Raw genomic sequence first — 13968 nt, 5'->3', positions numbered from 1 at the left:
TCACAAATATAAATCCATTTTCAGCTAAAGCGGAGACGGACGGTCTCTGCAGTGATAAGAGGCCATCGCAATATACTGAAATTACTAAATTATTTTATTCTCTGTGACTGGAATTCTGTTCCATTTATCTACATGGGGGTTTTCTGCAAACTCCATTCACATGAACCAGTAGCAGACATTTCAGTAACATGTGTACTATAGGCTGATAAATGGCTGATCCAACGGCAATTTAGCAGCCATAATACTAATGTTTGTCTTTACATCAGTAATCCAGGATTCACAGCAATGGTAATCTTCTATTAGTCTGCAACTTTAGCATGCTGGGAGTTGTACTTTTGCATTAGCCGAGAAGACGTTGGATGGAGGGCCCTGATCGGGATCAATGGTGTTTGCTTGAGCAGTGGCAAATCTGAGAGTTTTGTCCAGCATGATGGTACGGTTTCAACTTTTTTATTTTTTTACTTTACAACTTGCTTTATTTCCAATCAGCTGTGGTTTTAATTTATGGGAGTGAGCAGGCATGTGAATATCACATAACCCGGCAGTGACCACAGTATCCAGGTGCAAATCACCAATGAACTGGGAAAAGCAGCAATGTGGTTGATCAGTAAATATTAGGGAATAACATAACTGAATAGATAAATAAATGACTCTACTAGTACTTATACAACAGTTCATCAGAGGTGACTTGTCAGGTATGATCAGCAGCATGCCATCAGTAAGGTATGCACCTGTCATACAAAAACAACCTCAGAGTTTCCCGTCAATTCTCCAGCTCACGGTTATAAAGCTATAACTGAAATCTTCATTCTGACGTGCGACACGCGGCCAGACACCCTGATTTAAGAACCTGTAGGGCCGCTTACGGGCCACGCTGCTCTCTAGGCTGAGGCTTTTAGGAAAGCGCTGATTCAGCAGAGCAAGCACAAAGCAGATGACCCTGGCAGGAGGGCGCAGGTAGCGAGCCGTCACACCTCTCCTGCCTACATTGGCCGATTAGGTGCTTTGATAATCGGATTGCTCCTAATCTCAACGTGTCCTTCTCACTGTCTTTAATTACATTACACCTCTACTATGAGCTATTTTTCCAGCACGTTGCAAACTAAGGTAAGCAAATGATTTATTTTAATACTAATACAGAGGACAGTGGCACATTTTTGAAGAAAGCGGATGGGCAGTGTCAGAATAGCGCGAGCTAGATAAATCTGATCCCTAACCTGAGCCTTTATCCCATGCAAGACGGGGAGAATAACAATTACTATTTGTTTATTGATCTGCATGGAAAAGTCTCTCCGCAATTGTATCCACAGATGGCAAAGTATCAGCCAGATCTGCAGATTACAGTCACCAACAACAGGTGCACGAGATGCTGCACAGTATACTACGATCTATAGTCAGTCCATACGGAGAAAATTCATGTCACCAATCTTCTGTAACACACTTTATAAGGAATCTCGCCTCCCACAATTGGGTTCATGTTATTACAGTACAATAAGGCACCAACTCTCAGAATTGGGCTCCTTTTAATCCGCGCCCTGGACAATTATCATGTCGGTCATATAAGAGATGAGGACAATAGTCACATTTCACCATCCACCTGCCGATAGGATACATTCAACCAAAACCTTTAAAAACATAAATCATAGATTGATTTTTAGGGCGCCGAACATCCAGATCAGTGAGCTCATTTCTAATCTTCATGGTTTTCACCGCAGAACTACAAGACTCAATGTCTAGCACACTGGGAGTTGTGGCTCCACTGGAGCTTTACAGTATTAGGTTAGATAGGAGAAATAAAATACAGACAATACAATAAATCACATAATACAGTATATACACACTGCATGGTACAGTAAATCATGTATATACACAATATCGCACAGGATATGGCCATATATCATACACACAACATACAGCACAGTACTGAAAAATATACACAGCAGTACAAGACACACATTATAGTTCAGCACAGTACAGAGAATAATGTGTGTGTGTGTATATATATATATATATATATATATATATATATATATATATATATATACACACACACACACACACATTATTGTAGAGCACGGTACAAATTATATACACACACACACACACACACACACATAACTTGGCCAGCTATATGCACACATACAGCCACAAGTTCCCTGAGGTATATATACATACACACACAGAGGATGACATACTATATGCATCCCCTGCTATATGTACATATACATAGTATTGTACATTACATATGCATACAGCATGGTACATAAATACACACAGTACACAACATACCATATAAATATGTATATACATACACACCTCCCCTGAAATAAATATGCACACATACATACACACACATCTCCGCACCTCATACTGGATGTACTGCTTCCTACACTATACATATATTATATAGCCACACACACACACAGCTTCCTCCACTATATACAGACACAATACATACATTACATGTCTCCACACCTCATACTGGATATACTGCTCCCTCCACTATACATATATATACATACACACACCTCATACAGGATATACTGCTCCCTCCACTATACATATATATATACACACACCTCATACTGGATATACTGCTTCCTCCACTATACATATATATATACACACACCTCATACAGGATATACTGCTCCCTCCACTATACACATATATATACACACATACACCTCATACTGGATATACTGCTCCCTCCACTATACATATATATATATATATACATACACACACGTCATACAGGATATACTGCTTCCTCCACTATACGCATATATATATATATATATATATATATATATATATATATATTATATATACACACACACACACCTCATACTGGATATACTGCTCCCTCCACTATACATACATACATACATACATACATATATATATATATATATATATATATATATATATATATATACACACATATACATATATATATATATATATATATACACACACCTCATACTGGATGTACTGCTCCCTCCACTATACATATATACACACACACACACCTCATACTGGATGTACTGCTCCCTCCACTATACATATATATATATATATATATATATATATATACACACACCTCATACTGGATGTACTGCTCCCTCCACTATACATACATATATATATATATATATATATATATATATATACATATATATATATATATATATATATATATATATACATATACACACACACCTCATACTGGATGTACTGCTCCCTCCACTATACATATATATATATATATATATATATATATATACACACACATACACACACCTCATACTGGATGTACTGCTCCCTCCACTATACATATATATATATATATATACATATATATATATATACACACACACCTCATACTGGATGTATTGCTTCCTCCACTCCGGGGTGATATGAGCGGACAGATGCTCCGCGAACTTCATCCTGAGCCTGGGCCCTCAGGGGCCCGCTCCCGGCCCTCAAGGACCGCCGGCTGTTTCTTCTTCTTCCGCAGCCGCCGCCGGTGGTTCCCGGGAACTGCTCCGGCTCATGTGTCCCGCACTGTCCGGTAGCCTCCCGGGCTGTGACGTTGTGTGGTGAAAGCTTCCTGTGAGCCGGCGGTGTCCGGTGCTGTAGCGGTCCTGCTGCCGGTGACGCCGCTGTCCGCTCCTCTGGCTGTTTCACAGCATCTCCCAGTTCTGCCTCCTCACTGGCCCCGCCGCCATCTTGCCAAAACTCCCACTGCGTCTGCGCAGTTGCAACCTCCACACAACGTCATCGTCATGGAAACCACTTCTGCTAGCGATAGACTGGAAGCGCGACAAAGTGGGCGTGGTTTATTATGCGGCATTGCTTTAAACAGAATGAAAGAGATTTCCATAGGGCGGGGCTTATATTGGAGACACACCTCTTCGCCGGCTAGATGATAACCATTCGCTGCGACTCACGTGGGCGTGTCCTCCCTGCCCCCTTGTTTTGAAACCTGTTTTTGTGGCTCAGAGCCTGAACTACGTTGGAGGCAGCTTCAGAGCCTGATGAGCTGTAAGCGGTGACCGCAGCGTGGGGAGGCGTCACATTGTTATACACGGGGTGACAAGCTCACAGATACCGGTGGCCAATAACAAATGGCCTGTTCCCAAGCTTTAGTCCCTTGTGTAGCAGTAGAAGTGGAGGGCGGATGTCACCTGGGTCTCAGGTGCTCAAAGGCCCCGTGGCCACTTAAGGGGCCTAATAGCGGCCACACAACTTTGAAAAAATAGAGTGAGAGCCATAGTATAATACCCCCCAGTGCCCCACACCTAGTATGATGCCCCCACAGTGCCCCACACATACAGTAGTATGATGCCCCCCCAGTGCCCCACACCTAGTATGATGCCCCCACAGTGCCCCACACATACAGTAGTATGATGCCCTCACAGTGCCCCACACATACAGTAGTATGATGCCCCCACAGTGCCCCACACATACAGTAGTATGATGCCCCCCCAGTGCCCCACACATAGTATGATGCCCTCACAGTGCGCCACACATACAGTAGTATGATGCCCCCCAGTGCCCCACACATAGTATGATGCCCTCACAGTGCGCCACACATAGTATGATGCCCCCACAGTGCGCCACACATACAGTAGTATGATGCCCCCCCAGTGCCCCACACATAGTATGATGCCCCCCCAGTGCCCCACACATAGTATGATGCCCTCACAGTGCGCCACACATACAGTAGTATGATGCCCCCCCAGTGACCCACACATAGTATGATGCCCTCACAGTGCGCCACACATACAGTAGTATGATGCCCCCCAGTGCCCCACACATAGTATGATGCCCTCACAGTGCGCCACACATAGTATGATGCCCCCACAGTGCCCCACACATACAGTAGTATGATGCCCCACACATAGTATGATGCCCTCACAGTGCGCCACACATACAGTAGTATGATGCCCCCCAGTGCCCCACACATAGTATGATGCCCTCACAGTGCGCCACACATAGTATGATGCCCTCACAGTGCGCCACACATACAGTAGTATGATGCCCCCCCAGTGCCCCACACATAGTATGATGCCCTCACAGTGCGCCACACATACAGTAGTATGATGCCCCCCAGTGCCCCACACATAGTATGATGCCCTCACAGTGCACCACACATAGTATGATGCCCCCACAGTGCCCCACACATACAGTAGTATGATGCCCCCCCAGTGCCCCACACATAGTATGATGCCCTCACAGTGCGCCACACATACAGTAGTATGATGCCCCCCAGTGCCCCACACATAGTATGATGCCCTCACAGTGCGCCACACATAGTATGATGCCCCCACAGTGCGCCACACATACAGTAGTATGATGCCCCCCCAGTGCCCCACACATAGTATGATGCCCCCACAGTGCCCCACACATACAGTAGTATGATGCCCCCCCAGTGCCCCACACATAGTATGATGCCCCCACAGTGCCCCACACATACAGTAGTATGATGCCCCCCCAGTGCCCCACACATAGTATGATGCCCTCACAGTGCGCCACACATACAGTAGTATGATGCCCCCCCAGTGCCCCACACATAGTATGATGCCCCCACAGTGCCCCACACATACAGTAGTATGATGCCCCCCCAGTGCCCCACACATAATATGATGCCCTCACAGTGCGCCACACATACAGTAGTATGATGCCCCCCCAGTGCCCCACACATAGTATGATGCCCTCACAGTGCGCCACACCTAGTATGATGCCCTCACAGTGCCCCACACCTAGTATGATGCCCCCCAGTGCCCCACACCTAGTATGATGCCCTCACAGTGCGCCACACATAGTATGGTGCCCCACACCTAGTATGATGCCCTCACAGTGCGCCACACCTAGTATGATGCCCCCCAGTGCCCCACACCTAGTATGATGTCCTCACAGTGCGCCACACATAGTATGGTGCCCCACACCTAGTATGATGCCCTCACAGTGCCCCACACCTAGTATGATGCCCCCCAGTGCCCCACACCTAGTATGATGCCCTCACAGCGCGCCACACATAGTATGGTGCCCCACACCTAGTATGATGTCCTCACAGTGCGCCACACATAGTATGGTGCCCCACACCTAGTATGATGCCCTCACAGTGCGCCACACATAGTATGATGCCCCCCAGTGCCCCACACATAGTATGATGCCCCCACAGTGGCCTACACATAGTATGATGCCCCCACAGTGCCCCACACCTAGTATGATGCCCCCCAGTGCCCCACACCTAGTATGATGCCCTCACAGTGCGCCACACATACAGTAGTATGATGCCCCCCAGTGCCCCACACATAGTATGATGCCCTCACAGTGCGCCACACATACAGTAGTGTTATGCCCCACACATAGTATGATGCCCTCACAGTGCGCCACACATACAGTAGTATGATGCCCCCCCAGTGCCCCACACATAGTATGATGCCCTCACAGTGCGCCACACATACAGTAGTATGATGCCCCCCCAGTGCCCCACACATAGTATGATGCCCTCACAGTGCGCCACACCTAGTATGATGCCCTCACAGTGCCCCACACCTAGTATGATGCCCCCCAGTGCCCCACACCTAGTATGATGCCCTCACAGTGCGCCACACATAGTATGGTGCCCCACACCTAGTATGATGCCCTCACAGTGCGCCACACCTAGTATGATGCCCCCCAGTGCCCCACACCTAGTATGATGTCCTCACAGTGCGCCACACATAGTATGGTGCCCCACACCTAGTATGATGCCCTCACAGTGCGCCACACATAGTATGATGCCCCCCAGTGCCCCACACATAGTATGATGCCCCCACAGTGGCCTACACATAGTATGATGCCCCCACAGTGCCCCACACCTAGTATGATGCCCCACACCTAGTATGATGCCCTCACAGTGCGCCACACATACAGTAGTATGATGCCCCCCCAGTGCCCCACACATAGTATGATGCCCCCACAGTGCCCCAGACATAGTATGATGCCCCCACAGTGCCCCACACCTAGTATGATGCCCCACAGTACCCCACACATAGTATGATGCCCCACACATAGTATGATGCCCCCACAGTGCCCTACACATAGTATGATGCCCCCACAGTGCCCCACACCTAGTATGATGCCCCCCAGTGCCCCACACATAGTATGATGCCCCCACAGTGCCCTACACATAGTATGATGCCCCCACAGTGCCCCACACATAGTATGATGCCCCCCAGTGCCCCACAGCTAGTATGATGCCCCCACAGTGCACCACACATAGTATGATGCCCCCCCAGTGCCCCACACATAGTATAATGCCCCCACAGTGCCCCAGACATATGATGCCCCCACAGTGCCCCACACCTAGTACGATGCCCCCACAGTGCCCCACACATAGTATGGTGCCCCCACAGTGCCCCACACCTAGTATGATTCCCCCACAGTGCCCCACATATAGTATGATGCCCCCACAGTGCCCACACATAGTATGACGTTCTCACAGTGCCCCACACATAGTATGATGCCCACACACAGTATGACGCTCCCACAGTACCCCACACATAGTATGACGCTCCCACAGTGCCCCACACATAGTATGGTGCCCCACACATAGTATGATGCCCCCACAGTGCCCTACACATAGTATGATGCCCCCACAGTGCCCCACACATAGTATGATGCCCCCCAGTGCCCCACACCTAGTATGACGCTCTCACAGTGCCTCACACATAGTATGATGCCCCCACAGTGCCCTACACATAGTATGATGCCCCCACAGTGCCCCACACATAGTATGATGCCCCCCAGTGCCCCACAGCTAGTATGATGCCCCCACAGTGCACCACACATAGTATGATGCCCCCCCAGTGCCCCACACATAGTATAATGCCCCCACAGTGCCCCAGACATATGATGCCCCCACAGTGCCCCACACCTAGTACGATGCCCCCACAGTGCCCCACACATAGTATGGTGCCCCCACAGTGCCCCACACCTAGTATGATTCCCCCACAGTGCCCCACATATAGTATGATGCCCCCACAGTGCCCACACATAGTATGACGTTCTCACAGTGCCCCACACATAGTATGATGCCCACACACAGTATGACGCTCCCACAGTACCCCACACATAGTATGACGCTCCCACAGTGCCCCACACATAGTATGGTGCCCCACACCTAGTATGATGCCCCCACAGTGCCCCACACCCAGTATGATGCCCCCACACATAGTATGACGCCCCCACAGTGCCCCACACATAGTATGACGCCCTCACAGTGCCCCACACATAGTATGATGCCCCCACAGTGCCCCACACATAGTATGATGCCCCCACAGTGCCCCACACCTAGTATGATGCCCCCACAGTGCCCCACACATAGTATGATGCCCCCACAGTGCCCCAGACATAGTATGATGCCCCCACAGTGCCCCACACCTAGTATGATTCCCCCACAGTGCCCCACATATAGTATGATGCCCCCACAGTGCCCCACACATAGTATGACGCTCTCACAGTGCCTCACACATAGTATGATGCCCCCACAGTGCCCCACACATAGTATGACGCTCCCACAGTACCCCACACATAGTATGACGCTCCCACAGTGCCCCCGACATAGTATGGTGCCCCACACCTAGTATGATGCCCCCACAGTGCCCCACACCCAGTATGATGCCCCCACACATAGTATGACGCCCCTACAGTGCCCCACACATAGTATGACGCCCTCACAGTGCCCCACACATAGTATGATGCTCCCACAGTGCCCCACACATAGTATGATGCCCCATAGTGCCCCACACAAAGTATGATGCCCCCACAGTGCCCCACACATAGTATGATGCCCCCACAGTGCCCCACACATAGTATGATGCCCCATAGTGCCCCACACATAGTATGATGCCCTCATAGTGACCCACAAACCTTATGATGCCTCTACAGTGCCCCTCACACAGCATGATGCCCCCACACACATTTTGATGTCCTGACAGTTTCCCACATACAGTATGATACACTCTCAGTACTTCCCACAAAGTATGATGCCCCCACAATGCCTCACATACAGAATGATGCCCGTATAGTGCATTCCCTCTTACAGAGTATGATGACTACACACAATATGGTGCTGTCACAAACAGCATGATTCACTCACACTGCCACATACACAGCATGGTGCCCCCACAGTGCTCCTTACATAGTATGATGTCCCACAGTGCCAATCATTCATTATGATGTCCCCATGGTACATTCCCCCATACAGAGTATAATGCCCCTGACGCGCCCCCCTGAGCCGTGGGGCACTCGGTAGCCGGGCCGGTCGTTGCTAGGGGAGATGTCACAGTGGCGGTGACCCGGTCTGTGACCGAGGGCGGTCAATGAAAGGGGTTTTAAAGGAAAGGATTATAGTTTTTATATGAATGTTCATGACGCCACCTGTGGTATGCGGCTATATGGGGCCGCCGCTGCGGTGCAGATCCTCTGGAGCTGTTGGTAATGCAGAAGAGTTGGTTCAGCTCTCCACAGGTAGAGCTAAGCTCCAGGGCGTTGCTGTGCTGATTTTAGAAGAGGCAGATGTTACTGTGCAGTGTGGTGCAGGGGATGATGGCGCAGCAATAATTCACAGAGACAGTGGGGTGCAGTCTTCAGGGTTTACTCACGGTTATCACGTTGCTCCTGGTTACAACGGCCATTCATAACCACCCACGTCGTCCGGTGTTTACTCGGGGAGGGGTTCAGCAAACCCTCAGGTAATTCAAGAGCACTTAGCGGGACACCTTTCTGTGTGCCCCTCCTGGTCGTCTCCCTGCACTGGTTCTCACCCTCCTGCCCTGCACCTCGCAAACAGTGTCCCAAGCCGGTAACCTCAGATCTTGGCGGGCAACCTGGAGTTCCCTGGATCCTGTGCGGTTACCTTTTTGGCGATTAATTGCGGCTGTAGCCACTACACCCTGAAAGTGCAGAAGTCTCCGGTTTCTAGCTGAATATTGCAATTCTAACTAGTTAGGGGCCGGTCCCCTCTGCGGCCTGATCCTTCCACTCCTGGTAGATTCTGCCGTACGGGTGGCCTCCAGCACTTCCCGTACCCCTAGGATCCACTCTTTCTTTCTTGGAGCCTTCCTCCCTGCTCCGCTCCTCTCTTCAGTCTCTCTCTTCCTCATGAGCAGAGCTCCTGCAGAGCTCCTGCTCCTCCTCTGACTGAACTGAACTCACACCCAAGATGGCTTCCCTTTTTATATCCTCCTTCTCAAGTGCTCCCCTGAACTTCTTCCTCCACCCACACCCAGTACATGGTTCCCCCTCTCTTGGTTCCCCCCACTCCTGCCAGGGACAGGGCTCAGCAGCGCAGCAGTGCATCTTGCCCCTCCTGCCGGTCTGGAGTAGTGTAGTGTTGGATGCAGGTGTTAGGGTCCCGGGCAGCACTCTATCCTTACCTCAGAGTGGGATGCTACACCTCTGGGTGAGATGCAGTACCTCTGTGGCGACTGAACCCGCAGGGGCGCCACACCCCCATAGTACCGCAAACAAAGTATGATGCTCCCAACATCCCAGAACAGTGGGACGGATCCCCAAATCCAGTAATGTCCCAGTGGATCAGTGATAGTTGGGAAGTATAAATTGTGCATGCACGACATATGCATGTAACGGATGATGTACAGTGGCATCCATCACCCAACATGGTAACAAGCCATATACTGTGCAGTATACGTTTCTTATAGGACTTCATGGGGTTCAGTGGTGTAGTCTACAATGCTTCCCATACAGTGTTTGTGTTATACGGACATATACCAGCCAAACAGAACAGAAAGCCTCTCTCTCTTTCCCTCTCTCTCCCTCTGCCTCCGTCTGACTAATGGGCTCCTAGTAGACTCGTTAGATGTGAACGTTTGGAGTTTCCCTTATTCATATTTTGTTAATGGGCCCAAGTTGGCAAATGGTCCATGCTCAGCATTGTGATGAGTCTCTGGACTCCTAAACTCAGAGAAATAGGACAGCATGATTTTTAAATGTATCATTAGCTTAAAGGGGGGAAAATGTTTCTCCTTGTGGAGACCATCTGCTGGACTATAGAGTCAATAGGACAGGCAATGCATCCTGGGGAGAAAAAAAAAGTTATGCAAAATTGATCTCCAAAAGAAAAATTATTGTCCCTCTAGTACCATCTAGTGGAGGTATCTATAGGTCAATATATTTTTTTTTTATAGAAAGCCAGAGATCGTGCTCTCCACCCGAGTGCACTTAAAAAGTGACTAAAGATGCCGCATAAAAAGTGCACTTGGATGCTGGTCTGTTAATACCCTCTCCAACAGGAGTAGGGCCCCCGAAACAATTCCCTGATGCTCACACACTCCTCCACTAGACTTTTCAGAGGGAACCCATAAGGGAACTGCATCCAACAAATCCAAGTGACAGACACACGTGTAAAGTGAACACACAAAACAGTGAACAAAATGAAATAAAATGAAGGACCTTCCACTGGGAATGTAAAAATTCCTCTGTCCTTGCCAGAAGGTCCGGATTAAGGGTGTGTGCTTAAAAAGTAAGAAAATTTGAAGTGCAGTGCAAAACGTGCCAAAATTTGTGGGTTTCCCAGGCCCAGCGAATTAAGGCACCCAGGGTGACCACTCCTGGGGTATTTCGCACCTTGGGCTTTCAAAGTTACTCGGCCCAATGGCGTAGATCCCGGGGGGCCATGCGTTCCACCAGATGACTAGATGAGCCACCTGGCTCTAACAAGCTACTACTAACAAGCTCGCCAAACCAATTGTGCATTGTATCGAAGCCCCGACCAAGCCGCCTTTTCGAATGATACTACACTTGACCTTAGCCAAAAGGCCGAGAAGTGATGACCAACATGAGGCTCATGGAAAAGTTGGACGGTGACATGTAAGGTAGCGATCTCTAATAGGTGGCACTAGAGAGACCGTCTTCTTTCACATAGAAGATGTCAATGGAAGAAAAAAAAAACTATGTAAAAGCAGATGTTCCCATTGTCTTTGGAACAATGACATTATAAGGCAGTCAGACAGCCTTATAAATCGGACCGAGATCGGAACACAATGCATGGACTGGCCGGCGGCTCTCCCTACCCGACCCTTACAGCTTCATGTATTTCTATGCAGCTGTCACGCTCAGGCCTGGAGAGCTGCCGGCCAGTCCGTGCACTGCGATCCAATTTATACGGATTCCACTGCTGAGACGGTTCCAGCTCCTTTATTGTTGGATGTAATTATTAGCGATTTCAGATCTGCTAGACTTATTGTGGAAAATACTAGTGCTCCTCTGGCACCATAATGCCCACTTGAGGCCATAATTTCCCCTGAAACTCAAACTTCACACAATTAAAAAGTTATTTACAGGAAGTTTTGGAATAAAAACTGGGCGGCTCCAGTAACTTACCCTCTTTTTCTGTAACATAAAATGCAATGGTGAAATCAAGGAACAGAAAAGTTTAATATTCTTCCCGTCCATGCAGGGCAAAAATGCCTCAAAAACACATACAAAACACTCAAAATTATGCCAGATGTTTTCTTGTGGCTTTTTTTTGCTGCCTTCCCATTAACTTCTGTTTATAAAATTTGGATCAGCTTCATAGCGGAAAACACCTGAAGAATTGATAGGTTTCTTCTTTTAAATGTTTGGTGTTTTTAAAAACCTGAAGTTAATTAAAAAAAAGGCTAAAAGTCCTGAAAGTATGAACAGCGAGTTGATTTTCAATAGAAATGTTTAAGAGTCTTTAAAGCATTTTTTTAGCAGTTTTTTGTGCATTTTTTGGAGCGGACCCTCTGTGTGCTCATAGCCTTACTCAATGTTACAGTTGTCTTTTAAGTGTTCCTTAGAGAGTGTATGTAAGAGACATATGCTGGACTGCATTAAATGGAATCTGTCACCGGGTTCTTGCTCTGTAATCTGAGAGCAGGAGGAAGTAGGAGTAGAGTGTGACGCTAGTCACTACTCACGGACAAGCCATGAGGCTGGGTAGTCAAGAGATTCGAGGTCAAAAGCCAAGAGAGTACGTCATAGATAGAGGGGTGAGACAAAGTTTTAGTCAGGTGACAGTCCGAGGTCAATATTCCAAGAAGGTAGCGGATCACGACAAAAGGGCTAGGCAAACGGATGGTGAAGACAAATCCTAGATCGAGGAGCAAAGATCAGAATACCAGACACAGAGCACAGACGTACCTCTTGAGCAAAGCTACAATTGGCAGCAATCATAAATAGAGAGCTGGCTAAATGGCCAGGTAATTACTCTGAGCAGGAGACACATGGATGAAGCCCCGACACACCCTGGACCTGACTGGACGGCTAAACTGTCACTCAAGAGATTGACAGCTCAGCACGCCCCAGCATCTGATTGGACAGCTGAGCTGTCAGTCACCATACTGACAGCTCAGCACGCCCCTGTCCTAAATTGGACGGCAGAACCGTCATTCACTGCGTCCAGACACACTGATAGGAGGAATTGTGACATAAAGTCCCTTACTGGTCTGTATTCTGTTATTTCAATACAATCAGCATTTTATCACCAGGAGATTATCACTATAGGACAACTGGCCTCATGCCTCCTAGTCCAACCACTCTCCCAACAATGATTAGCAGCTTTCTGTAACCATACAGTGTACACAGAAAGCTGCCAATCAGTGGTGTTGGCGGGGTCATGCAGGGCTCAGCATTCCGAGCTCTGCTAGATCTGCTGCAGAGAAAACTGTGAATCTATCATAACTGCTGCTCCAAGTAAACTAAGTGACACATCACTGGAAATGGGGCCTTTGTCCCTACCTCTTGGTGCTGTCAGATTACATAACAAAAACCTACTGACAAATTCCCTGTAAAACAGCTATACAGTATGTAGCCAAGTCATCCAGGCTACCTTCAGACAGGGTTGGATAGGAGAACTCACCAAGGGCTGATTTTCACGGGAAAGTTTTATTCCCAAATAAGCACTGATTGACAATATAAAAGTTTAATCG

The 13968-nt window shown here is 48.3% G+C and overlaps 1 protein-coding gene across 1 annotated transcript in view; it reads right to left on the bottom strand.

Moving 5' to 3' along the window:
* XPR1 (xenotropic and polytropic retrovirus receptor 1) overlaps positions 1 to 3778 on the bottom strand; it is a 144515-nt gene extending 140737 nt beyond the window's left edge. Inside the window, exon 1 of the mRNA XM_073643284.1 lies at positions 3379 to 3778. Within this exon, the coding sequence (XP_073499385.1) occupies positions 3379 to 3447 (69 nt within the window). The 5' untranslated portion in view covers positions 3448 to 3778. The remainder of the gene's footprint in view (positions 1 to 3378) is intronic.
* Positions 3779 to 13968: the final 10190 nt, after the last annotated feature.

Source organism: Phyllobates terribilis, unplaced genomic scaffold, assembly GCF_046119375.1.
Source record: "Phyllobates terribilis strain yellow unplaced genomic scaffold, ASM4611937v1 Scaffold_8__6_contigs__length_399053987, whole genome shotgun sequence".
In the NCBI taxonomy this organism is placed as follows: Eukaryota; Metazoa; Chordata; class Amphibia; order Anura; family Dendrobatidae; genus Phyllobates; species Phyllobates terribilis.
This window is presented reverse-complemented; position numbering and strand designations above follow the sequence as displayed.